The 25410-nt window shown below is 52.2% G+C and overlaps 8 protein-coding genes across 8 annotated transcripts; 3 read left to right on the forward strand and 5 right to left on the reverse strand.

Moving 5' to 3' along the window:
• Window positions 1-118: 118 nt before the first annotated feature.
• Window positions 119-808, reverse strand: HER10_EVM0006263 (cell wall protein; the record flags this gene model as incomplete). Its single annotated transcript, XM_035475854.1, has 2 exons — window positions 119-586; window positions 659-808. 2 exons carry the CDS (start codon window positions 806-808, stop codon window positions 119-121), a joined length of 618 nt encoding a protein of 205 aa, XP_035332746.1.
• A 3246-nt stretch (window positions 809-4054) lies between these two features.
• On the forward strand, window positions 4055-6681 carry HER10_EVM0001604 (uncharacterized protein; the record flags this gene model as incomplete). The annotated part of the gene is made up of 2 exons (XM_035471348.1): window positions 4055-4216; window positions 4282-6681. 2 exons carry the CDS (start codon window positions 4055-4057, stop codon window positions 6679-6681), a joined length of 2562 nt encoding a protein of 853 aa, XP_035332181.1.
• Window positions 6682-7010: 329 nt separating this feature from the next.
• Window positions 7011-8881, reverse strand: HER10_EVM0008350 (aldo/keto reductase; the record flags this gene model as incomplete). The annotated part of the gene is made up of 5 exons (XM_035477875.1): window positions 7011-7409; window positions 7472-7558; window positions 7615-7758; window positions 7819-7989; window positions 8042-8881. The coding sequence occupies 5 exons, from the start codon at window positions 8879-8881 to the stop codon at window positions 7011-7013; spliced, it is 1641 nt and encodes a 546-aa protein (XP_035332985.1).
• Window positions 8882-10085: 1204 nt separating this feature from the next.
• Window positions 10086-10874, forward strand: HER10_EVM0002768 (priB; the record flags this gene model as incomplete). The annotated part of the gene is made up of 2 exons (XM_035472464.1): window positions 10086-10504; window positions 10562-10874. 2 exons carry the CDS (start codon window positions 10086-10088, stop codon window positions 10872-10874), a joined length of 732 nt encoding a protein of 243 aa, XP_035332320.1.
• Window positions 10875-11794: 920 nt separating this feature from the next.
• Window positions 11795-12073, reverse strand: HER10_EVM0006276 (uncharacterized protein; the record flags this gene model as incomplete). Its single annotated transcript, XM_035475867.1, has 1 exon — window positions 11795-12073. One exon carries the CDS (start codon window positions 12071-12073, stop codon window positions 11795-11797), a length of 279 nt encoding a protein of 92 aa, XP_035332748.1.
• A 437-nt stretch (window positions 12074-12510) lies between these two features.
• HER10_EVM0011649 (amino acid permease) lies at window positions 12511-14579 on the forward strand (the record flags this gene model as incomplete). The annotated part of the gene is made up of 8 exons (XM_035481075.1): window positions 12511-12666; window positions 12727-12940; window positions 13012-13166; window positions 13219-13568; window positions 13629-14059; window positions 14119-14199; window positions 14271-14348; window positions 14407-14579. 8 exons carry the CDS (start codon window positions 12511-12513, stop codon window positions 14577-14579), a joined length of 1638 nt encoding a protein of 545 aa, XP_035333407.1.
• A 346-nt stretch (window positions 14580-14925) lies between these two features.
• Window positions 14926-15935, reverse strand: HER10_EVM0001972 (uncharacterized protein; the record flags this gene model as incomplete). The annotated part of the gene is made up of 4 exons (XM_035471703.1): window positions 14926-15486; window positions 15548-15751; window positions 15811-15828; window positions 15891-15935. The coding sequence occupies 4 exons, from the start codon at window positions 15933-15935 to the stop codon at window positions 14926-14928; spliced, it is 828 nt and encodes a 275-aa protein (XP_035332225.1).
• A 1191-nt stretch (window positions 15936-17126) lies between these two features.
• HER10_EVM0000139 (linoleate diol synthase) lies at window positions 17127-21235 on the reverse strand. The gene is made up of 5 exons (XM_035469934.1): window positions 20341-21235; window positions 20063-20283; window positions 18955-20016; window positions 17857-18894; window positions 17127-17799 (listed from the first exon to the last, which is right to left on the reverse strand). The coding sequence occupies exons 1-5, from the start codon at window positions 20980-20982 to the stop codon at window positions 17205-17207; spliced, it is 3558 nt and encodes a 1185-aa protein (XP_035332002.1). The 5' UTR covers window positions 20983-21235; the 3' UTR covers window positions 17127-17204.
• Between the last annotated feature and the right edge of the window lie 4175 nt (window positions 21236-25410).

Genomic DNA, 25410 nt, shown 5'->3' on the forward strand with positions numbered 1-25410 from the left:
ATGCCTATAAGAAAGGAAGAAAAGGCGATCATAGACAAAGTTTTGAAGTCTCCCATATATCCTCCGCTGATCCCCGGTCCAAACCCTAAACTCCTATCCCATCTCCACGCAAAACCGCTTACAGCAACATGACAGCAAACGCCGCGGCGGCGATCGAGCCGAGGCCGACGGAGAGGGTAGCGGCGCTAGCCTTGGCGGGGGAGGAAGTCTTGGGTGTACCGTTGTTGGAGGTTCCGTTGCCGCCGCCACCCATGCCGTTTGCGTTGGTGCAGTTGCCTGCGGCGAATGACTGCTGGGTTGATGAGAGTGTTGTGGCGAAGCTGCCGGCAAGTTGGCTGGCGACGGACTGGACACTCTGAGGAACCTTTGTGACGACGGTATCGATGAGCTTCTTGGCACCATCGCCAACGGAGCCGACTTGTGAGGAGATGATACCGCAAAGGCTGGCCTTCTCGAATTCGGGCTTCTTCTTCTCGAGGTTCTTGGTGAGGGCGTTGCCGTCGCTCTGAAGTCCAGAGACGAACTGCTGGAGCTGGAGGGCCTCGTTGAGGGTGATCTCGCTCGTGCCCATAACCTGCTGGGTACCCTGGTTGAGAGTGTTGGTGAAGGCGCCAGCAGCACCGGCGAGGCCGCTGAGGTCGCCGTTGAAGCCCTCCACAGCCTTATTGAGGTCCTTCAGTGAGTTACCGACTTGCTGGATGACACCCTGAATGGTGGCCAGGTCACGCTCGGCGACGACCTTGGTGGGGGGCTCGGCGAAGACGCCCATAGCCAGAGTGAGGAGAGTGATCTCGGTAGTGAACTTCATCTTGTCGGTCGAGGATACCGGGGGTTGTGAATGTAGTTGGTGTTGATGGTGATGATCTTCCGGAGATTCAAGTGTATAGCGTACGGAGGGTATATCGACGTGTTTGGCCAGCAAGCATGGGAGAGCTAGAATGTAGGCGAGGGAAGAAGGATCTCGGAGGCTTATAGACTGGCACAGACTAGATCAGACCCTCACGTACGGGAGGGGCAAAACAACCTTCGCACAGACAGTAACATTATATGAAATCTCAGCTCATCGACTTCCCAAAAGCGTAATCCGTCTCACAAATTACTCACGGTTCACCCCCGTACCTATTTGCCCACCTTCGTACGGTTTGGGGGAGTGGGAGGTAGAGGAGGGGGCGAGAGGCCCGAGGAAGAAGATTCGACTCGACGCTTCTTCTGGCCCTCCATCACGTCTTCCTCGACCGGGGCATGCCTCTGGCCATTATTCGCATTGACTGCTGTCTTTGTACTTGACGTCAATGCATGGATCAGGAAGAGTACCTGGCACGGCAGGCCTACTCAGATTTGAGGCGGGATGGGATATGAATGACTTTATTCGGCCACTCGCATCGCGCGAATCGGCGTGACCCGCATCCTATTGCCGATGGATGAACCTTTGAGGTTGATCGTCAACATGGTGGATGGCATCCTTGTTTAAGGTCCGGCGCTTATTTCACACAAGCTCGACGGGTAGCCCGCAGATTCGACCCGTACTTGCGGGTTCGGGCAATATTGACGTTGTATCTGGCCTTCCTTCAAGCCTCACTTTCTCGATGATGGAGGCTGTGCACTACCTTAAACCCTCGAGCTCTCTATGCATTGCTCGACTGAGATTTGAGGCGCGGGGCTCCGTCTTCTCTTCGATATTCTCACCAGCCAAGCCTCTTCGAATGGCCCCCTCAGCCAAACAACCAGCACCACCACCGGGCGGCGGAGCTATTTTAAAACAAAGATATAAAACGGATTCGTCCCCGAAGCTGGGGTGTTAAACACTCTCCAGCCCATGAGCCTCCCCCTCTCAAGCACAGCCTGACACGACGTCGCTCGCCGAAGTGAAACGTGAAACGTGCGGACGGATCCCTGCTCAACTCTCTTCCCGCGCTGGCGGATCTGGCGATCCCCCACAGCACCACTACCAAAGAAGACAAACCTCTCGCTTGTGAACTTCCGACTTGCTTCGCTGCGGAGTTCTCTCCTGGCCTCTGATAGGAGAAAACTCCTCCAGAAGTTGACCGGGGTTCGTTGGGATCATCCAGGCCAGCCGTCGCAGGATTTGTTAACGAGAGCGGGATACGCCGGCAGAGGTCAGACCGCTCGTCGGTGCGAGCTTATCTCTTCCTCGGTCGGCCGGCCATCTGCCTTGTGTGTGAAGGGTCTCTTCCAGGGTCCTATCAAACTGTTTTCAGGCCTCTTTTCAAAGCGATGGTACACGTTGGATATCGCACGTTCTTTAAGCCTGATGGCAGATGACCGACCGGTTGATTGACGTAAAGGACGGGCCGTCTTTGGCGTCTTCACGATGCATAGCTTCATGTGCGGCACTGACGATGGCCTAGCGTGTAAGTCAGTGTCAGTCAGAGTCTGCCTTCCACACGACCTTCCGCACAAATTTGGGTTAGTTGGAAAGCCTAATGTGAGTGGCGCCCGGAAATAAACTCAGGTAGAGTGCAGTCCGAGACCCGCGAATCAGGAGTGTCCCACGAGTCGATTCAGGAAACACTCAATTCACTCCCGCGGCCCGGCGAACGAAGCCAAGATTCCTTTCACAGGACCTCGAGTAAAGTCTCCGTGAAAATTGGTAGTGGTGTGCAGTCTCGTATGAACTCGTCTTGTTTAACTCTCCCGCAGCCCAGTGGGTGTGGCCAGGCGGTGGATCACTTACGCGACGGCTTGTACGACCGTGGGGGTGGCTAGGGCATGAAGATTGAGTGGAATGAGAACCGTAATCGTAGCCGAAGCGCGCCAATGTGTCTCGAGTCTCAGCGAGAGAACTTCCCCAGTAGTCTGCAGGAGAGGGAGGGAGACTCAACAATCTGAACCTTTGGTGCGAACAATGAGGGGGAAAAGATCTTTGTACGAGTATCAGAATCCAGGTGAAACGAGCTGCGGCTTAGACCACATTCCCCACGGAGACACGAAGCGATCAGAGTGCCCGTGGTTGAGAAAACTTCCGACCCTCGACCGACTCTGCCGCGCTAGAAACGCGAGGGGAAAGGGATGAGTCGATGGACTGGATTCCGGATCTGCAGCACCCTACGCACGGCGCGTCAAAGTGTTCGTGCCAGCAGCCATCGCTTGTCACCATTGTGTCAGTCTACGAGATTCAAACCAGTCGTGCCTCGTTCAGCTCCGCGCCCCCTTCGCATCGGGACGGCCAAAAGGGGAACCTGTGCCTGTTTGTTGTTGAATTCTTGAATATCCTGTGTCGTTTCTGGTATACCAAATCCCAGCAGACCTTCCCGTCTCGGTCTCGCCTCGATACTTTTCGGGGGCTTCATCCATGTTTGGTCCGCAAGTCAGCAGCGTAGTATCCTATCTAAGAGATGTTACACCTCTAGTCCTAGTACCGAGGTCTGAACGAACTAAAGCTCGTGGGTGGTCCTTCCAGTCTTCTAGAATGCTACTCCTGAGACGGAACCTCTTGGCCGCCGATTAGTTTTCGGCACGAGCCCGCGAGCCTGGCCTCAGAGCCGGCTTGTCGAAGCCGAAGTGTGGATCTCCGACCGGAACCGCCCCGTTTTGTGTGCTGACAAGAAGTAGACAGCCAACGAACAGGTTCTTTTAATCCCACTAACCATGGTCGAGTCTCCAAGATCGCTTTCTCTCAGGATATTTCTCGACCGGGTTTATTGATGGCCAGACCCACAGAGTCATCTCCGCGTTCTCTTAACTGCTAGTTATGTACCCCGCACTGCAATCTCCAGAGTATCTCCACTATGGACCGGCTTATCGGTGAAGTTGCTTCCTCGCCGGCATTCAAAAGAGGAGGACACTTACATCGGCCTTCTACTACTGAGTCGGACCATCCGTTAATGGCCGGTACAGGGCTGGGTATCTGAACAACCTTGAAAGAAGCTCATCAAGTGATGATATGCGATGTAACGCGATAAGATGGGAGGAAGAGCCACGGTGAAGAGACCTGCAAGAGCTCTCAGATATGAAAGGGTACCAACGCCGGTGGATATTTTCGCGGATTTCTTGTTGATTCATTCTGCTTCATGAGTTGTGTGCGCGAGTGAAGATGAGGGTAAATTCTGCTTTTTGGATAGCCTCATTGGCATCAATTGCCTCCGCGGTCCAGCCCTGGCTCGACAAGACCCTGCCTTACGAGGAGCGTCTCCTGTCTTTCATCGCCCAGCTCAATGATACCCAAAAGCATGCCATGGTCCAAGGCGATACTGAAGTCAGACTTTCAACTCCATATTACCCATGAAAAGTGAGAGAGCTCTCATGCTGATTGACCCATAGCTGACAGATAACGGAACCGGCGTCAACGCCTGCATCGGGCACATTCAAGGAAACTCATCTCTCGGCATTCCCGGCATTTGCATGGGCGATGGGCCTGCCGGAGTCGGCAACTCGCTTGATAATGTGACAGCTTTCCCAGCTCCAGTCGTCGCGGCAAGCTCCTGGGACACATCGATACAGTATGAATTTGGCCAGGCACTCGCACAAGAGCACATGGGCAAAGGCCGCAATATCGTCCTTGCGCCTACCATCAACATTCTTCGCTCTCCGTTGTGGGCTCGCGCTGCCGAAACTCTGTCCGAAGACCCATGGCTGACAGCCCGTATGGCGGTCGCCGGTACGATGGGCATTCAAAGTCAAGGAGCTCTGGCGTGCCCGAAGCATTTCGCTGCGTATAACCAGGATACGAATCGTTTCGGCAACGGCCCAGAGTGGGTAACAGTCGATGCGGTGGTTGACAAGAGGACGATGCATGAGCTTTATCTACCGGCTTTCAAAGCCAGTGTGCAAGAGGCTGATGCAGCGAGTGTCATGTGCTCCTACAACCGACTCAATGGCTTCTTCACCTGTGAGAACGACTGGCTTCTCAACCAGACTCTTCGTCAAGATTGGGGGTTTGAAGGATTTGTGGTTGCAGATTGGTATTTCTCTACAAGAAGCACCGTTGCTGCTGTCATGGCTGGGCTCGACATGTCAATGCCCGGCGGAGACTTGACGAATAGCTACGGCTTCCCTGCTTACTACGGCGAGCTACTGGTGGAAGCCATCAATAATGGATCGATACCCCATGCGCGACTTGACGATATGGTTCAAAGGATCTGGCGGTACATGTTCAAGCTTGGACAGGTCGACGATCCGGTGACTGGGGACTCAACGGCCCACGTGCGTACCCAGGAGCATCTGGATCTTGCGCAGCGAATGGTTGAAGAGGGCGCAGTTCTGCTGAAGAATGACGAAAGTGCCCTTCCTCTCTCTCCTGAAAAGTATTCTAAAATTGCTGTCTTTGGCATTGGAGCAACTGCTGAGAACCAGGTCTCTGAAAACCATGGTGGCTTTGTCATTGACTCTACCATGGTTGTTCAAGCACCCTTCGATGCGATCAAGCGTCGAGGAGATGCAGAAAATATCACAGCCAAGTATTCCATGGCTTACCCTGGCACTGGACAGTTTCCCACAATTCCCTCGAACATGTTCAGAGATGGAGGCGTCAACGTGACGTATTACAAGACGACCGACTTCACTGGCCCTGTCAACATGACCGACCTTGTTCCTAACATTACTATCGCTACGTATCTATCAGCTCTCTGGCAAGCATATCCAGACGTTTTTTCGGCTGTCTATGAGGCGGTCTTCCTTCCAAACACGACAGGAATGTACCATTTCTCCATGTATGGTCAGGGTACTGCGCTGCTTTATTTGAACGACGAACTCGTGGCCAACATGTCCTATGCTAATTTCGGGAACTATGTTCAAGGCGCCGCGTATCTTGAAGCGAGATCCGAGGTCAAGCTTCTGTTGAAATACGACATGGGCTACTCTTTGTCTACTGGTGCGTACGGGATCAGTCTTGGAGTAGACATCGGCAACCAGACCCGAGACACAGCTGCCGACGAGCTGGCCGAGTGGGCAGATATCAGCATTATCTTCGCCTCAGACCGGATATCTGAGGGGGCTGATAGCGGCCTTGGACTCTCTCTACCTGGTGACCAGGACACGATCATCAGCCGGCTCGCCAGTATTTCCAAGAAAACCGTCGTGGTCCTGAATACAAACTCGGCAGTTCTAATGCCTTGGCTTGAGCAAGTCGAAGGCGTCATGGAGATTTGGTATCCTGGCCAACAGGTCGGGCTTGCGTTAGAGCGTCTTCTCTTCGGTGATGTAAGCCCGAGCGGGAAGTTGCCATTGACCTTCCCCAAGAACCTCAACGACACTATACGTATTAGTACCAACATCGAAGTGCCCTACGAAGAAGGCCTCTATGTGGGGTACAAGGCTTATGATCAGAGCGGAATCGAACCGTTATTTCCGTTCGGTCATGGCCTGACGTATTCTAACTTTAGGCTATTCGGACTGGAGGTATCATCAAATTACAGCGCTATACTCGTCAGAACGACCTTGTTGAATCAAGGAAATAGCAAGGCAAAAGAGGTCGTTCAGCTCTATGTTGGATTCCCGGACGCTGCGAAGGAGCCACCAAAGTTGCTCAGGGCTTTTCAAAAAGTCGAGGTCCAAGCTGGGGAGACCAAGGCTGTGGAGTTATTGGTGAAAATTGAGGATCTCATGGTGTGGGACACTTTGACTGAGGCCTGGATATTTGTAGATGGTCAATATGAGGTTCTCGTGGGATTCTCGGCGAGAAGTATCCAGGAGAGACAGGTGGTAGAGTTGAGCCGAGGCTAGAGTCCTTTTCCTGAAGGTGAATAATGTTAAGATTGATTGCCCTCGAATCAAAGAAGCATTGTATAGAAACTTGATAGATTAATATCCACCAGAGTGTGGTTTCCCAGAATGTAAATCATTTACTTCTCAAGGATCAGCCTCTGATACCTTCCTCGTGCCCATCCTTGCCAGCGATTGAGGGAGTTCCCGACCAGACACCATCTTCGTCTTTAGGGCCTCTAATCAGATGGATCTTATGCAAAACAGGGATTAATAATTTCGCGGTAGCTAGAAAAACTCTTCACACCATCGAAAGGCTCCTAAGTAAGACCCGTATCAACAGCTGAGTACTAGCGATACTCCCCTCCGCAGTCTCCCATCGCGTCAAACATCTCTGACCTCCTGCTCCTCTTCAATACCTCTTCAATTAGGTCTCGATCCTCCTGGCTTAGAGACCATCCTAGACTCGCCAGGTTCTCATCCGCGCGCTCACTGATGCCCATCCTAGTCCCAACAATGACTGCCCCAACGTAGGGGAAGTCCAACACCCAACGAGTGGCCACGTTGGAAACACTGACGCTGTGTCTTGACGCGATCGATTTAAGCACTTTCAAGAGATCCTGGAACAGATCCCAGCCTCCCCAAGTTCGGATCATAGCGTAGTACTTGCGCTGGCTAGGCGTAATCGCCTCGTCGTAGAGATCCGGCTGCCCCTTTCCTAGCCACTTCTCGGCGAGGAACCCACCACACTACATCGACAGCTGTTAGCCTTCGAGCGGATGAATCATACCAGTCATCTCCTGGAGCTTACCAGTGTTCCGTATGTCAAGAGTTTGATATCATGTTCCTGGCAGACCTTGCCCATGCGGACCTCGGGCCTGCTATCGATCAACGAAAACTAGGGCCCATTAGTTTCAGCCCCTTAGCCTTTCAGTTGGCGGGAGTTCAGCATACCTGTACTTGATTTGAGTGTACTCTGACGCCTTTATCTATGGCGACTTGCATATGCTCAGCATCAAAGTTGCATAGCCCCAAAGCCTTGACGCGCGAGTCTTCTTCAAGAAATCGCAACGCCTCCGCATATTGAGGGTCTTCATACTGTCATGGGCCTCAGTTAGCCACCATCAAAATTCCGGGCAGGCCTATATGGCTACTTACGAATTGCCAATGAAATTGAAGCAGGTCGATCTTATCTGTCTGCAATCTCCGGCACCTTTCAGCTACGTTGGCTTGCACGGCGGCACGTGTAACGACCATTGGGTTGAAGACACAGTACTTGGTCGCTGCGAACGTCGAGTCGCTGAAGGGATACGCCGAACGAAAACGACCCTAACTCATTCAGTATCACCTTCCGAGGGAAATGGTATCATATGAGACTTACAAAGATGATTTCCGCATCACCGTAGTGGTCCGCCATATCGAAGGCTGTAAGACCTGCTTCCACGTGCTTGGAGAACTGGGCAATGATTTTGGATGTAGGTGCTGAGCCCCAGGATGGACTAGACATTTGCCAAAGCCCGGTGAATAATCTAGGCAATCTGAAGCCGTTCATCTCGAACGTCTCCCTCGCAGCCACAGGGCCTGCAAGAGACGCGCTTTGGCCCGATGAACCGATTGAAGGCATATCGAGGACTGGAAGTGGCACTCCAAGAAGCATGGAAGTCGCAAAAAGTGCCCTCGTATAGGGGTATTCCATTCCTTTCTCTTCTATGATGGCTCTAGACTCGAGAAGAGACTCGTGCAAATTGGTCACGGCGTCGCGCTCATCGTCTATCAGACTTTCGCGCGCAGCAGCTAGCAGCCTTTTTTCAACGGCGGTCATAATCTGGACGATATCACCATCGACTGATGCCAAGACAGCATTCGTTTTCTCCTTGGTAGTCTCTGGATCGACGAGAAGCTTGATGCCGCCCCTTACCACCCTGGTCATGAGCGGAATGCTCTCAAGACTGAGCCCGCATCCGAGCATGCAACGAATTGTTGCCTGAGTCTTTCTCAAAGTTGCTTCCGAAGATAACTCTCCTTGAGCTGACAGTAACGCTACATCTCTGACGTAAGTCCGGGTTTCGGCCTCGAAAGTTGTGGTGACGTCCGGGTGCGCGGCCAATAGTGAGCGCATGATGACCCGTAGGTTCGCAGCGGGGAGGTTCGTGATAATGGTGTCCGTCATCATGTTGACGTGCGCCGTCTTGGCGCTTTGGCCCTCTGGTTTTGCCGCCATTTCGATTGTATTGTCTTTTGAAAGGTGAGTGACAATGAGTTTCTGAAGGCCTCTTGACAAAATTTATGTCCTATCTTCAGTCTTCGATTTCGACAGCTTCCCTGTAAGCCTTCTCTTAGGTGTCCAACGAAATGGGCGATGCTGCTGCTGCAGGGACAAGCTGAACCCTGTTTTCGAGCTAGCATCCGCCGGCATTCATCTCAACTACCAGTAGCCATCGGCGATCAATGAGTCTGACGGTAGCTTGCCGGTTCAATACTCGGTTATCTTCACCCACGTCAGACCACAGGGAACGGCGGGGAGAAAAGTGGGTGAAGATAGGGAAAGAAATCCGAAAAGGGTTCACAGCACCCCCGAAGCCGGCGAATTCCCTCCCTTAGCCTTATCGACTCCAACTGCCGGTCATCCTTAGTGTTGACTTCACGAATGGTAGCCGGCGATCTAGCACAGGAAAGCAGCATGCACAATGGAACATACCCAAGCATCGCCATTTCTCAAGCCCGTGTAAGACGCAGCGGTCTGTGATGCCAGCAACATCTGCGCCGACTGACAGACATGCCTTCGATCAGCTCCAAAGCATGCCTTCAATGCAGGAGCGTCAAGATGAAATGCATCACCGCAGATGATGCAACGGTTTGCGATCGATGTACCCGGAAGTCATTAACGTGCATTTTCCAAGATCACCGCCGTGGAAGAAAACCAGGGACTCGGTGCGTACCACCTGGAGAAACAGTGCTACAGCAATTAACAGTTCAAGAATTACGCCCAAGCGCAAAGCCCAGATCTCGACAGCACCGGCCGCTTCTTCTCAGTCGGTACAGCAAAGGCAGATTGAAGAGAGAAGTGAACCGACGCAGGCAATTCAACGAAGTCCGGACTGGAGCAATGGAAGCCTGCAGCCTGCTGGGCTGTTCAGTCGTGCAGCCACTCGAGGCAGTTTCTCACTTGGGAGCATATTGAATGCTTCAGAATCGACCACTTCAGAGGCACAGCATGAAGAGTCGCGGATCCCTGCAGATGATCCAATTCAACTTGGTCTCCTCAATTCTTCCATCGCCTCGTCTCTGTTCGAAAAGTGAGTCCAAGAATGCCAACGCACCTGTCACAACCCTGTTCCACCCCGCCCCTTTGAAGCATCTTCGTCTCTAGCTTCTCCCTTTCCGCTCTCGCCACGACAAGACAAGAGTAACCTGCGGATAGTTTCATGGAGTCTCTTAATCCATACATAAGCCAATTGGACCCATACCTGCACACCTTCAGCCGGATCCGACAGGAGTCTTCATTCCTTCTCGCGGCAATCCTAGCAGCAGCCGCAAAGGCATTCAATCCTGCTCTATACAAGAAACTCCGCGAACATGCAGAAGGTCTCCTTGCCTCTACGTTCAGGAAAGGGACCAAGTCAGTTGAGACTGCCCAAGCGGTGATGATTTTGACCTACTGGAAAGAGTCTGAAGACACACGTGCCTGGATGCTCCTGGGATACGTGATCAGGATGGGCATGGAATTGGGCTGGCATAGGCTGGCTCCTTATTCGCCGCAATCAAACGCGGCCATGGATTTGGAGCGACGTCAAGCCAGGAACATCGAGAGAACCTGGCTAATTCTCTTTGTCTACGATCGAAGGTAAGATGGAGACCAAGACTGAGCGAAGATGGTAGCCCAAGAGCTAATAGGGCGTAGTATGAGCTTACAAACTGGAAAGCCGTGGATGATTGAACGAAGTGAGTTCATCGAGTCTATTGAGCCATGGTGTAAAGATGCAATGGCTACTCCTGGTGATTGCCTGCTCGGTGCGCTGGTAACATTGCGACTGTTGAGTTCAGAGGTTTTCAGGCTACTAGGACCGAGGTCAAGTCGAGTTCGCGCCAGACAACTACACAGTCTCGAATCTCTCCTCGCAATTATCAAGAGCAGAATCGAGGAGTGGGAGACGAGGTGGCTCAGGGTCGCAGATACAGGTATGCTCAAATCCCAAGCCATGAAAGTTAGCTAGCTAAAGCCTCCAACTAGACAGCTGCCATCCCTTTTTAATCCAGTTCTATGGCACACACCTCAAGTTACAACTGTTCTCTTTGCCATTACAGGACATCCTAGCACAGTCGGATCCAAACATGACCTACCATATGGAGGCTCTCTGGGTTAGCTACTCAAGTGCCCTGGAGATGCTGCATCTCATCTGCCGTCACTCTTCTTGGCTTTACTTTACCCAAGACTCTGTTCATGTGATGACTGCCTATAGTGCAGCATTCTTGATCAAGGTTAGACCACTTGGAAGGTTTCTACTGTTCTTCTTTATTTGAAGGTTGACTGGAATCCAGCTCATGTTATCTACGTCCCATTCCATCGCCGGCCAAATTCAACCAGCCATTCAAAGTGCAATCTCGGGTGCAGCCTTGGTTTTCTCCCAGCAAGCTGCGCCGCCGGGCTCGAGTTGCGCACTTCAGTCAAGGTTTCTCGACAACATCTTGGCTAGAATCTCCAAGCCCTCAGCCGAGGCGTCGACGGTAACAGATCTTCCTGAGCATCGTGACCCGCTTCGGGCTGGCGAGCGGGACACGACACGCGGGATCGGGTATGCCGTGACTTCAGGTCGAGCTTTCAGCCAGGCGGAAGACGCACTGAGTTTGGATTTTGCAGATGATGAAACCTGGGTTGGACTCATGGCTGAAGCTGGTTTCAATGCTCAGGATGGTGTATTTTTTGCTTGAACATCGATAAGACCAAGATGAGGTTAAGTGCATGTGTCTGTACAAGACTTCTACTTGGGCGCATCGGCGTTGCTCAAAGGAACGGCAGTAGTCTCTGAGTGACGGAACGTTCTGATGCCTTCTCGGACAATCTTCAGCTGGGAAGGACAGCAGGGATCCGGGCATGCGATCAACGCATCGGTTGTCATCCAGTCGTTCTTGGCAGTTACTCGTTGCTTTGCAGCGAGTAGGGGTAGCACCGATGCTGTTTTCGAGAATCAGCAATTGCGACTCTGGAGTAGGAATGGGTCGGTGTTCGCGTACATAAGCTGTATATGCTGATGCCTTGGTCTGGTGGCAGATACAACATCTCACCCTTCAGCGTGAAGTAATCCCCTTCTTTGGCACCACACATGATCCTCTTGCCTGGTGGGCAGACGACCTCGACCCGCAAGTCGAATAGCTGAAAGGCGTCCTCGGGACTTGAAGAAGAATTGGTTGCCATGATGCTTGACCTAGTCAAGACTTATCGTTGAATGCCCTGTGACAGAGCTGCCAAGTCCGGGATCGCGTTCCCCAGGCTTTTATCCAATCTTTGAAGCCGTTCTATCCCCGCACTTACGCGCAACGGGGCTTATCAACCGGCATCTCAAGCCGAAGCTTGATCCTGGCACCGGCAACTCAAAGTCGATCGTTGACAGCGACCCAGCGCCCGATTGGTTGCGGAGTTGCGCCTATCCTACGACCCTGAATGGCAGCTCCGGGGGCGTTATCAGGACCGATTTTTGGGTGCTTACACTTGTGTTATTCATAATGTTGATCAACCCATCCTGTTACTCGGAAGAAGTCGCAACGAGATGCATCCTTGAACTCCAACAGATTTACGAGGCCATCCTATTTGAGCCCTACACTTTTCTTATTATTCTGTTCAACTCTTCCATCATGGAGGGGAAGGAAAAGGGCGAGACCACTATTGGTGCAACTCCCGAAGTGGACTCCGGCTCCGGCCAGAGCACCTCTATCCCCGGAGATGGTGAGGGAATCAGGCGTGACTTGGAGTCTCGGCATATTAACATGATTGCAATTGCGGGAATGATTGTGAGTCTACTCAGTATCGACCATTTGGTGGGATGGTTTGTCGCCTAATGCTGAATCAAGGGAACGGGCTTGTTCTTGAGCTCTGGTACAACCATAGCCACTGCAGGCCCCGCCGGAGCACTTTTGGCTTACATCGTTATGGGGCTCGTCACCGCCGGCGTCTCGTATACAACGGGGGAGATCACGTCCTTCATGCCGTCGACTGGTGGTTTCATTCGCCATGCGACCAAGTTTGTTGAGCCAGCACTCGGTGCAGCCACTGGTTGGAACTTTTGTAAGTTCAAGTGCAAAGCCATGAGCTTTGTAAGTCATGCGAGTTGAAGCATAGTCCTGACTTGACAATAGGGTACACCATGTCGATTTCAGTTCCTGCTGAGATCAGTGCCGCTGCAACTCTGATTCAATTCTGGAATACATCCGTAAACCCAGGGGTTTGGATCACAATCTTCCTGGTCTTTATCATCACAGTCAACTTCTGCGGCGTCCGACTATACGGTGAAGTAAGATACCATTCTTCAACTCAAAAAGCTTTACAACTTACAAGACCAACAGACCGAAGTTGTGTTCGCTTCTCTCAAGATCATGACAATCATCGGCCTCATCATCGGCGGCCTGGTCATTGATCTCGGTGGCGGCCCCAATGGCGACCGCATAGGCTTCCGATACTGGCAGGACCCCGGCGCCTTCAACAGTTATCTAGTCACAGGCTCATCTGGTAACTTTTTGGCTTTCTGGAAAGTTTTGCTCTCAGCGGCTTTCAGCTACGGCAATATTCAAGTCGTTGCTATCTCGGGTTCCGAGACTCGGCAACCGAGAAAAATCATCCCAGCAGCTACGAGGAAGACTTTCTTTCGCGTATTCTTCTTTTATGTTCTCAGCATTCTGATTGTGGGAATGATTGTGTAAGAAGCTCAGTTCCGTGTAGGGACGCTACTCGAGGGACTTGTCTGACGAAAAGATAGGCCATCCAACGACCCGTCACTCAGCATCTCGACCGGTACCGCCCAGCAGTCCCCCTTCGTCATCGCCTTCACCCGCTCCGGTGTCTCTGTATTGCCGTCAATCATCAACGCCGTGGTCTGCACTTCCGCCATTAGCAGCGGCTCCGCCTGCGTCTTCATCGCGTCTCGAACCCTCTACGGTCTCAGTTGCGATGGGCACGCGCCTAGGGTCCTTCAGCGCTGCAACAGGTTCGGGACACCTCACTACGCGGTAGGGTTGACCTGCGTCCTCATGCCGCTTGTCTACCTCAACGTGGCCAACAACACCTCTGTCGTCTTTGGATGGTTTGTCAACATTACAACGGTTGCCGGTCTAATCGGTTGGATCGTTATTGAGATCACGTATATTCGGTTCTTCGCTGGGCTTAAGGCACAAGGCTACTCTAGGGATGGTGAGAGATTCTTTGTGGTGGTTGTCCACTGTACACGCTAAGCTTACGTCTTTCAACAGAGCTTCCATACAAGGTTCCTGGCCAGCCCTATATATCATGGGCGACCTTAGTGATGGTCATCCTTGTTGTCTTCTTTTCAGGTAAGCCTCCGCATATCTTCATGTTACCATTGCAATACTTTAAGTCATCCCTGACTCATACCATCATCCAGGCTTCGATGTCTTCACAACCGAAAATTTTACCGCCTCAGGGTTCTTGACATGCTATCTCAATGTCTTCATCTTTGCAAGTGAGTTGCCTGCCCCCTTCTTTAACACCATGTTCATGGACTAATGCTTTGTCATCAGTCCTGTACATTTTCTTCAAATTCTATCTTAAGTCTCGAGTAATTACGGTAGGTGAGATGGACTTTGAAACGGAATTCGCGTCAATCCGGCACGAGAAGGCACAAGAAGAAGTGTATGGGCCTGGAAAGTCAGGGCTGAAGCATTCGATTCGTAGAATAATACACGCTGTGTAGGTGTGAAAACCAAGACAGGAAAGCAAGTAGGAATCGCTTGAGGGAAACACAATATACCACAGGAATCAGTAGTATTATAGAGCTATAATGCAATGTTCTTAGAGCTAGTACTGACCTATCGAGTACCTGTGCTGAGAACCCTAGTGTACAACATCTCTTGCCAAACCATACGGATACGGTCTCGTTGAAGAAGATAGGATTTGGTGTTCCCCCATCCGGCGCTCTACCGGGACATCGATGGCGTTGATATCGTCTCTTACGCCTGTGAAGATGACGGAGAATTGCCTTGCTTTCGACTTCCCACAGTAGACGTTGCATTGGATGTTCCAGTCGGCTTCCTCCGGGCTTATAGCGAAGCGACCGTTCTGGATCGGAGCCCAGAATCGTCTCCGGACGCAGTCCGGAAGACGGACGTCGAAGAAGGCAAATCGTGCAAAGCAATGCCGTTAGCCACAGCATCTGAGCCCGGCGTCTCCCCCTCGCTCGACCTCCCAGCCTCCTCCCTCGCCCGCAATCTCTGCCGCGTCCAGGGCAACAAGTTAAAGTATCCTCCACAAGCAAACACCCCGCACCAGAGCACAAACTCAGTCGCGTAAATGACGACCCCCAACACATCAAGCCGGCTCTGGAAAAAGAGGGACGCGAGAGAGAATACGTCGCCCGCGGCATCGATACCGACGAAGATGAAGGAGATGCCGCGAACGGTGCGGTGGAGGTAGATGTCCCAGTAGTGTCGGAGTACTCCGGCGGCCAGGAGGGCGGCGGAGAGGGCAGCCATGAGGATCATGGGCCATTCTACGCCGCGGGTCTTGACGATGCGGAGGCCGATGACGAGGGCCACTTGGACTCCGGCCATGACGGTTGCGATAGGGGCTACTACGGCGAGAGAGCGGAGTATGGACCAGTTCTAGGGACGAAATCAGTAAGACACCTGAAATTCAGGCGAGAAATGGCATGGGAGATATTACTCTTTGGTAGTAGAAGCACTGAATCCAAGTTGCGAGACTCAGAAACGTGAGGATCTGGGGCTGGATCTGCAGGGCAATGTTGAAGTCTTCAACGATGTTGTAGACACCCAGTGGAACGCCGGCCCAGGCCCACAGCATCATCATCGAAGGTTGAAGACCGGTGGCATTATGGCGGCGATAGTTGATGACAATTTGTGGGATGAGCTACGCAACGGCCGACCGTCAGGCAAAGGGTCCGAGATCTGATTGTGAATACGACGCACCTGAATAGACCAGCAGACCTGCAAAGTGTGAGCTCTTCCTACTTCATCTCTAGTGACGATGGGATGAGATGGGTACTTACCGCTCCAAGTGTGCCGAGGGCATTGGCTGCGGCGGGTATGTCCATGACGATGGAACGTAAAGACGCTTTCAACGTCTCGTCAAGTTTTAACGATGCCAGTCGCAATGGCAATTGAAGAAAGAGTATCCGTTAGTTGCGACAAATTTATTAGGCTTATGGGCAAGAGGCATCATTGCTAATTGAATGAGTTATTGATACTACCGTGTTCGGGCATTCATCAATCCGCTATCGGCATTGAGCGGGAAATAAGTAAAGTAAAAGCATGCCGATAAGCGTGCCACGCCCCTCGACTCTCAATTTCGTTCCCTACACCCGCGCTAATAATGGGTACTCATAGGCTAAGAACAAAAAATATCAAAGCTCTCCCGTTCCAGAATCGAACTAGAAACCTTTCGATGACAATATAATTATTACAGTCGAACGTGAAAAAGAGTCATTAATGAGGCCAGAGGCGCAGTGGAGAACAGAGGCACAGAAGCACTGGATAAACATCACCTACCCGACCGTGCTGAGAGCATTGGCAGTGGCCGGCATGCCCGTGATGATGGAGACAGGTCAAACGTTCTTTATCTAGTCAGACAACAGCCGCGACAGATGGCAGTTGAAGAACGATAATCTGTCCTAGCTGAGTAGGCTCCATGGCAGTGCATGTCAAATGATTGATACCGACCTAGTGTAACTGAGACACTGCTGCGCTATCGGCCCCCCTTGCGTGTGGGTAGGTACCAACAGGTCTCCGCCTCTAGGTCAGCCACCCCATGTATGCAAAGGAATCGACACCTGCATCCAAGGTACCTAGCAGTTACCTCTTGTTGGTAGTGGCGCATAGTCATCACAGCTGGACTGCGCGGTCAAAATAATGGGACTTGTTGGGAGGAGCCTTCCAAAGAGCAAAGAAAGTATCTCTCTCATGCCCAAGATGATAGAATGAAAATGGATATTTTGCGGAGAAACTGGCTACGATATTTCATGCTGCGACTCCATATGTCACTACAGAGTGGGTGCCGAGTAGTGGTTACGGTGCTGGGGTTTCAATGGTGCTCAATCTGCTTTACTGATTTTGTAATTACGAAGACAGCTTTCATCCGAACTCATGAATTAGACAGTCTCAGTTGTTCCTTGCCGTCAGTCTATTGTTTCTTCGGGCACCGTTCAAAGTCTAGGTAACTCAGTTGCAACTTATTTAACGATGGAAAGCCAGTTGAGAAATCTTTGATTAAATCCTAGTAATCGTTACCCAGTCTCATACAGTACTCCTTCATGAATAATCCTACACTCCTTTTTCGTACAAATTAACTCAACAATTTTTCCTTCTCACTCGTCCCACTCAATTCTCATCGTCGTCGGCACAGGCCAGTATGAGCTCTGGTCGGCCGTCATGAAGGTGCGCAGACCCAGCCAGGGCTCATCCTTCTTGCTGGCGCCGTTCTGGTTGCTGCCAACAGGGAGACCGACCTGACCGGGCCAAGCACCGGCAGGCATGTTCTTGAGCTTCCCACGGCCTCCGTTTCCAGTGGACGTCTTATCGGCTCTCCTCAGTCCCTTGAGTCCGACAATCTGCTTGAACAGACTCGTCTGCGCCACGCGGCTGATCTCCTTACCAGCACACCAATGGGGGCCGAGACCGTAGTGGACGTACGACTCGAGAGGGCGGTCGAGACGCACTTCATTGGGCGCCTCAAAGATGGTCGGGTCGCGACCGGCCGTCATCAGGTTACACAGGACCTTTTGGCCCTTGGGGATCTTGACTTCGTACTTGGTGCCGTCGATATCGTCGTTGATCTTGGGCGTGCGCGAGGTCGGGTCATTGGGGTCGAGCAAGCAAGGAGCGTAGTCGGTGATGACCTGGGTAGTAACGGCTTCACGGTAAACAGCAACAGTACCGCGGAGTCTGCAACCCTCGAGCATGCTGAGATAACGTTAGAGGAACTTTTCAACATACAGGAAGTGTTTGGGTTAGACTTACTACTTCATCAACTTCTCATCCGCCTCGGGTGTATCCTCATGAGCCAGCTTGTAAAGTGTCTTTAGGTGGTCGTGACCCTCTCCAAGGTAGTAGTCGATGCAAAGAGCCATGACTTGCGACTGGTTCGTAACGTTGGCGGTGACGACTGGCATGATGGTACCCCAAACGACCTCTTCAATGTCCTTGCCGTCAGCAAGAAGGCGCTCAATGAGATGATTTCCAAAGGTGGGAAGCGAGGATTCTCCCTCTCTGATCTTGGCGACAATGTCTGTGATCAAGCCAGCCTTGGAGATGGTCAGGCAGATGAGGCTCATGAGCTTGCCCAGGCCTTGGCCGAGCTCTCGCGCGATCGTCCGCAACTTGAAGCTGTTGCCAATGTCCGCATCCAGGAAAACAGACTGGAAAAGAGTGGCGACAACCACGTACAATTCCTGGTCAGTGTAAACACCCCATGGCGAGTCCTCGTTCTTGATGGGCAGGTGGAAGAGGGCGGCATTGAATCGTGTGTTTGTCAGGTTGATGACGTCCCGGACAAGGTCAACCTCTCTGACGCCCTTTCTGATGGCGAAGCTGTTCTGCTTCAGTAACCGAGGCGTGGTGTGAGTGTACCACTTGAAGACCTCCTTCTCCCAAGGACCCGTGATCAAAGCCTTCCTGACCAGAGTGCGGTTCTGTGTGTTGGCCTTGCCATCACCAGCCAGGCAAAAGTCCTTGCCGTGCTCCTTGCCGGGCTGCGCGACCAGATGACGGATGGCATCGCCCCAGACAACTTTGAAGTCTGTCTGGTTGTACAGAATCTCGCTGACAGCCTTGTGGGAGAAGATGGGAATCATGCTGCGCTTGGTGACTGGCTCCTTCCAGGAGTAGAGATAGGCTCTGTTGATGTCCTCGAGAATCTTCTTGTTCTCAGAGGGTACCGTGAGAGGGAAATGGGCGTAAACACTGTTCTGCTCGAATGAGTTGGGGAAAGCGCGGAACACCAGCTTGTACAGAACATGGCTCTGGTCAACGTTGTGATCATAGCTGCACTGGTTGAAACTGTTCAAAAGTTAGTGGTTGTTTGGACTCATTTGCGCGACAGAAAGCGGGAAAACTTACCCCCAGTTGGTCAGGTTCTTTGGCGTGTAGTCAATGGTGTAGAACCGGTCGCCACGAACCAGGGCAACGGCATCAGACAAGATAGCTCTGGTCATGGTGAAGCCGCCACACAACCCACTTCCCGGGGACATGGGCTCCTTGGCCTTCTCAGCGACCAATCCAGGGTACAGCTCAACCTGGTCTGGAGTGCCATAGAGATATCTCAACTTCTTGACGACTTCGGGGTCCGGGTTAATATCCTCAAATGTCGGATGTCTGGTGAGGCCAAAGTGATCACGGAATTCGTTGAGGGTGGCGACATTCCACTTTCGTGCGTTCATCATACCGAGCACCTCGATCGGCTTCATGATCTCGGGGATTCTGTTTGCGCCGTAAGAACCAGCAACATCCTCGACAGACTCCTTGAAGATCTTGACCAAATCCTCTTCGCGGAAGGCACCATCTTTGCCACGCTTCAGGCCGGCAAAGTCACGCTTGACGGGGTCATCACTGATGCGTCTCTCCCAGTCCCTCACAGCATGACCAAACTCCATGAGAGTATAGTCCTTAACATCCTTGGTCTCCCCCTTGATCTTGAGTTGCTCGCGGAACGCTTTTTCGGTCCATTTGGCGTCTTTGGGGGAAATGGTGCAATGCCATCTGTAGATGAGGTTGAATTCAACAGAGACTTGGTTTCCGGTACCCTCGGGGGTCTCGGCTCGGAGAATACTCTTGCCCTCATTGGTACGGGGATCCAGGGCCCAGCTTGAAGGTGAGCGGTTCATGTTTAAGATGGTACGAACGTAGTCGCGGAGGACAATGCTGACGTAGAGACCGCAAGTGATGAGACGCGCTGTCTGGAAAAGGTCATTGTCGAATTTGACCCAAGCAGTCCACCTGGCCCATTCCTTGTACTCGGGGGTGCCCGTATATTCCTTATAGGCTGGGGATTCAATCCAGTCCAGGTATCTTGGGTGACCGACTGGAAAGGCTCCCTCCGGCTCCGTTGGCTTCTTGGGGGCCTCAGCCTCGGGATCGATGGCATCGCCAGTAGGTCTGTTGAACCGGTTGTTCTCGTTGATGCTATATTGCATTAGTATAGATCGAATTTCGAGATGGATGATCTAACCTTGCAAGCTGTGTAACGATATAATTGTGGAAGCGGTTAAACATCATCAGAAGAACACCGACGCCGGGAGGGAAACCGAGAACTCTCTTGGAAGAGAACGAGTCAGGCTTGAGTCTGCCATCCAGCTTTGTCCTGACTTGATCTTGCTCCTCTTGGTTGCGACCATAGAGAGGAGAAAGGTCGAGGTAGGAGGATGTCTTGTTGATACCACTGAGGCCGTCCTATGGTGTATTCGATTAGCAACCCGAGTTCAACCAGTGCGAGGGAGAGTGTTTCACAGTTTGGAAGATATCATGAGTGATGATGGTAGCCAAGTAAAAGAGGAAGCTTGAGATTTTGTTGGGATGAGGCTTGAATTCCTCGCCTCTAGCAAAGAGCATATCAAACAGAAGGCTGGGATCCGGCTGATTGGGAGTTTGATAGGTGATTGGCGGAGCTGAGCGAGCATATGCTGTGCCAGCTGCGCCCATGGCCGGGCTGTGGATGTTGTTGTTGGAGCCGTCGGCAGCACGATACTTGAACGTCTCGTCCAGAGTCGTCATAGGTGGATGGTCAATACCATTCCAAAGCTGGTTGATCAAGCCATACTCAAGCTTCTTGCCCTTGACGGTGCCGCGAGGCAACTTGGCAAAAAGCTGGATGAGATGCTCCAAGAGCAGCTCATTGTCGTCGATCTTGCCTTTCACAGCGGTGATGCCGAACTCGGCCAAGGTCTCAAAGTCCTGGAAGCCGAGCTTCTTGACATCCTGCAAAAGATTTGTCGGTTCAGGTTCCTGCGCAGTGGTACCTGGAGCTGGCTCAGGATGCGGTGGGACTGCGGAAAGGGACTTGTGAACGAGGTTGCGAGCAGCCGCCAACTTCTCCGACACCTCCGTGAGGAGAGGCTGGTGCTTGGGGAATTGCTCCTGGGCTTGAGACATGCTGGCGGATAGTCCAGTCGACTGCAAGTTGAAGGAGAGAGAAAAGTTGAACTTGAAGGAAAAAGGAAGGTATCGTTCACACAGGCAGGCTCGGATCTGGGGCGACGGGTTCCCTCATATATGTATGTGAGCAGGCCGCTTCTTGCCCCATGGAATCGACAGCGGACAACATTGTCCGAGGCGAGCAGATATGGAATTACAGATACCCCCTCCATGACGAGGCGTAGTGGAATCGGGTGAGCCAGTAGACACTGTGCTACATGGTGTTGAGGATCAGGCTGGGATACTTTCTCTCGTTTAGTCCCCTCGTTGGCGCTGAGGTCAGCTCTCGAAGCTCCACAAGGCCGTCATGGGTTTGTGCCAGGCAATAGCGCGAGACGATGAAGCAAATGTATTCCTAGGCTTCCCGCTACTAGTTTGGTCGTCTTGTAGGGCTTCGCTCCCGAGGTACTATGGAGGTACGCCAATCATTGACCAGGCTTGCCCTGATGAAGAAGTCGACGGTGATGAAGAAAGGCGTCTGTTGACTAAACATGGGAGACGATTGGCCGGGATGCGAAGCTAGGGACCAACGAACCCCCCCTGCTGTCGTGCGGCGCCGAACCAATAATGGTTGATATCGCAGGCCGACTTCTGCATCGTGGGGGCTGCGAGGGCGCAGCTGAATGTCCCCTGCGTGCCTGCTTACGACTCCGGGTATGGTGGATGGGACAACAGAAGCAGCAAAGAGTTGCAGAGCTTTCCTCTTCCGCCGAGCTAGAAGAGAACGAAAACAGCAAGCACTGTGCAAGACATGATGCTACTAGAGAAGTAGCTGAAGTCAATGAGTTCCTGATGAGGCCAGCGAGATGCGCCAATGGCCAATCATTGAAGAGGTGATTCGTATGCCAGGCCGCCTTCTTTCTTGGTGTCATGCCAGTTGGAGCGATGACTCTGTCTCAGCCGGGATTTCGGTGAATGTATGGGCGCCGGCGGGGGAGATGAGATCGTATTTGCGCGATACCTACGGATACCACAAGTATTATGAGTCGATCTCTTACTGGACTTGGTCAACATGTGATAATGTCGTAGGCTAGCAGGGACCAATCTAGCCCGTAACTTGCTGTCTTCATTCTCGGACGTATTTGCCGTAATGCGTATGTTCCACGGGAGCTGCCTTGTTGACCCTGTTCAAGCCCACGCCATTCCCGGCCGTTTAGGGCCTGGTAGTGCATTGCGAATTGGCGGTCCCCGGTTTTTGACAGAGTTGCAGGGACCTGATAATGCCTGGAACAGTTTGGCTCGGGTCAGTTGGAACTTGGAGTTGACCACGGCTGGGGGAACCGTTGTTGGAACTTGGTGAGAACATGTTATGCGGCCGCAACTGTGCTTACGATGTTACCGAAGGGCCCCCCGCCTGCTCTGCTGTGTTCCGGAAACGGCCTTGATATATGAGTTATTGAGAAACCGCACCGTAGCACTGCGTTTGCCCGGTGTGAGGAAATATTGCAACTCTGCACCAACGTGCTTCGATAGCTCGCGGAACAGGTGAAGTCGTTAAGGTCGACTAAGGCCCGTTTGGTCATGTCAGCTGCTTGGCGATGGGTGTCAGCACTCTGTGCAAGCCAGTCGAACAAGAGGCGCACCACCATTTCTTTTCTGCGTGGGGGCATTTGGGGCCAATGCGCAGTGATCCTTCAGCCGTCCGCCTCCATCTCACCGGACGATACATACGTAGTATTTACCTGTGCCGCTGGGCGGTGCGACAGTATCCGCATTGGCGAATGGCTGGTTGCCCTCAAAGATCAAGGATAACCTGCCACGGACGTCGTCACCGAAAAAGGGCACAAGATAATGATCTGGTTTCCTTGAGGGCTGCTGCCGTGCCTCATTTCACAAAGACTGGCCGGACCGTACCGCCACCGATCAAACCTACGAGACTCATAAAATGCCGACTATTTGAAGAGATGTCCAAGTCCTTCCGTCGGGAGGGGTGGTCTCACTCCCTTGGATTGCGGGGTCTGAGACACGGGCTTTCGCAGCCGTCGACAGTTCCTTTCCGCGGATTGGAAATGGAAGGAATCCGGGGTAATTGATGAGAGGCTCTGGGCTTGTTGATGGAATTGGAACCCAGATTTCCGAGGCATTGTCTCTCAGCTTGAGAAACAAAAACAACGTGATGGTTCTAACGAGGCAGAACACGCTGTAATGTAAGCAAATTCTGATTGGCATAGTAGCCTCAATGGCCCGACTCAGATTGTGATGATGGGCAAACTTGCGTGCCTTTTGAGAGCCAGTCGAGTGCCAATTGCTGACCTGTGCAAGTCGGCTGGGAATGTCATGTTGCGATGGGGCCAGTGCGCTATGGGCAGTCCGCTACTGGCAAACAGTCCTGGAGACAATGTCAGTAGGTATACTCATAGGGCTGAAATGGTGCCTGTCGAACCTGTCTTAACCCTGCTGGCGAGCAGTCGAGTGCGTGGCTATACAGGCCGGCTTCATGCAGTTCGGAGGAGCCGGTGCGGGATGATACCGTTCAAGACTGCAGTCAGCTTACAAACAGCAGATGCGTGGGCACTACATTAGTCTGTATCAATTGGCCGCTGACTGTGAGGCCTATGATATGACGCAAAGCTGGCTGCTCAGGCTGAAGACACGAGGCGAGGGATCGTAAGTTGCTTGCATAGGCCGGTTGACAGATGGGGGCCAAAGAGGAAGTGCAGTGCAGCACATGGTGCGGCGGGAGACGGGTTTCTAGGATGCCTTTTCCGTGCAAAACGTTGACCACCTGGCCGCCACCCCAATTGCTCGATACCGCTGGGGGCTATGGTGGCTAGTTTCTCTCAAGCCATGCATGGCGTTTTGAAGAATCCCAATAATCATTATAGAGCCTGAGACCGTTTCAGGCGTCGAGAAAGCGTGACAGAGTCTAGTAGCTATTTGGAACTGCTGGCCAGTGTTGAGTGAAGAAGGGCTGGGAATGATCGTGTGCGACTGACTCTGATGCGCTTGACCATGGCTCAGAAAATGTCAGTCCAACAAGACAAGGAGGATATTTCTTATGGAAAAGTTTGAATGACCTAATTTCAGTTGTACCCATGAGGGAGTGTGGAAGTCAAGTCTTCGCATGGTGGTAGTGCTTAAGGGCCCAGGAGTGGAAGACGATGGCGTGGGTAACCTATCTCGAACAGAGCGTGTCTGGACTGGCTACCTATGGCTGAAGCAAGTCGACTCAATGCAGTGGACAGTATCTAGGTCCGCCTAAGTCCGGCGCAAGGGTTCTGTCTACGCTGATGGCGTGCACCAGCGAACGTCGAGCTGTTATGTCTGGGTCGCCAAGGCAGTTTTCGGGTATGAGGCATGAAAAGGGGATTGGGGCCGGGTCTGGAGGAATGCGAGGGACGCGTCGGTGTTGTTGGCGCAGGGTCGAGACGCTTTTACAAGCAATGCGACTGCTGCAGAACGGGCTTCGTGGGGATATTTGACATTGGTCGGATCAAGTTGTCCATTGTTGATCATGAAGAAGTGCAACAATCTTACGGAGATGGATGGGGTGTGGTTGAAGATGGGAATTACCTAAGGTACCTATTCACTGCAAACAATTCGGTGGTGAAACTCAATTGCCTCCATGCCTCCTCTCCTTCCCTGGGTTGCCTGAGTGCCTGCCTGAGATGGGCGGCGATAGGTACAAATCTAAGTACCTAAGTGAGGTACCTAACTCATCTCAGCGGGTCACCTCAGTTCAATTGAGAAGGAGGATGACCCGCCCGGGCAAGTACGAATAACACATACCCAAGCACGCTATCTTCTTCTGTTCCGTTGGCTTTTCCTCCAGTCATCATGATGTTCTTAACAAATACCTGTCTATCAGCCACTCAGCTTCACGCACAGAGACTCTGGTCTGTGAGAAAATTGGCTGACAACCAAGGTGATATTTCATCTACTCTGGCGTGTCTGGGTGGAAGGTTATGAAATTAGAGAATGGGAATGGAGATTGACTTTGAGGGTGGCATCGGCTAAGGACATTTTGAGTTTAGACTCAGGGTCTCCAGGACCAGAGATGAGGACCGCTATAGGTAGTCTGTGGACTCGGGAAGCAGGAGCCATCAGCGGATTCCCGCCTCAGTGGATGGATCTTTGGAAGGTGGGAAGGTGGGAAGCTGTCCAGAACTCAAATCAGAAGGGGCAACGCCGGGCCACCGGGCGTAATCCATCAGACAGGGAAGGAGCAGATGGGTGGAGATGTCTGGGGAAAGCACCACACAACAGCTGTTTCCTATTTTCTTATAGAGTTCATCCTCTGCTTCAGAATAATTGCACCGCCGAGGTCAGTAGAACAGAACGAGAAAGAGAATGCAACGGGGACAATATGTCAATTAGTAAGGAGTACCTCAAAATGCTTCTTTTCCTTCCACTGGCTGTTCCTACTTTAGGTACCTTCCATCACGT

This window comes from Colletotrichum scovillei, assembly GCF_011075155.1.
Source record: "Colletotrichum scovillei strain TJNH1 chromosome Unknown Contig00006, whole genome shotgun sequence".
Taxonomy (NCBI): domain Eukaryota; kingdom Fungi; phylum Ascomycota; class Sordariomycetes; order Glomerellales; family Glomerellaceae; genus Colletotrichum; species Colletotrichum scovillei.

Bases quoted from the DNA above. Each gene is read 5' to 3' on its own strand.
- HER10_EVM0000139 (XM_035469934.1), bottom strand. From the start codon at position 20,982: ATGTCTCAAGCCCAGGAGCAATTCCCCAAGCACCAGCCTCTCCTCACG. The intron at 18,895-18,954 runs GTAAGTTTTCCC...ACTTTTGAACAG, and splicing joins AAGAACCTGACCAACTGGGG to TTTCAACCAGTGCAGCTATG. The intron at 17,800-17,856 runs GTAAGTCTAACC...ACGTTATCTCAG, and splicing joins GATGAGAAGTTGATGAAGTA to CATGCTCGAGGGTTGCAGAC.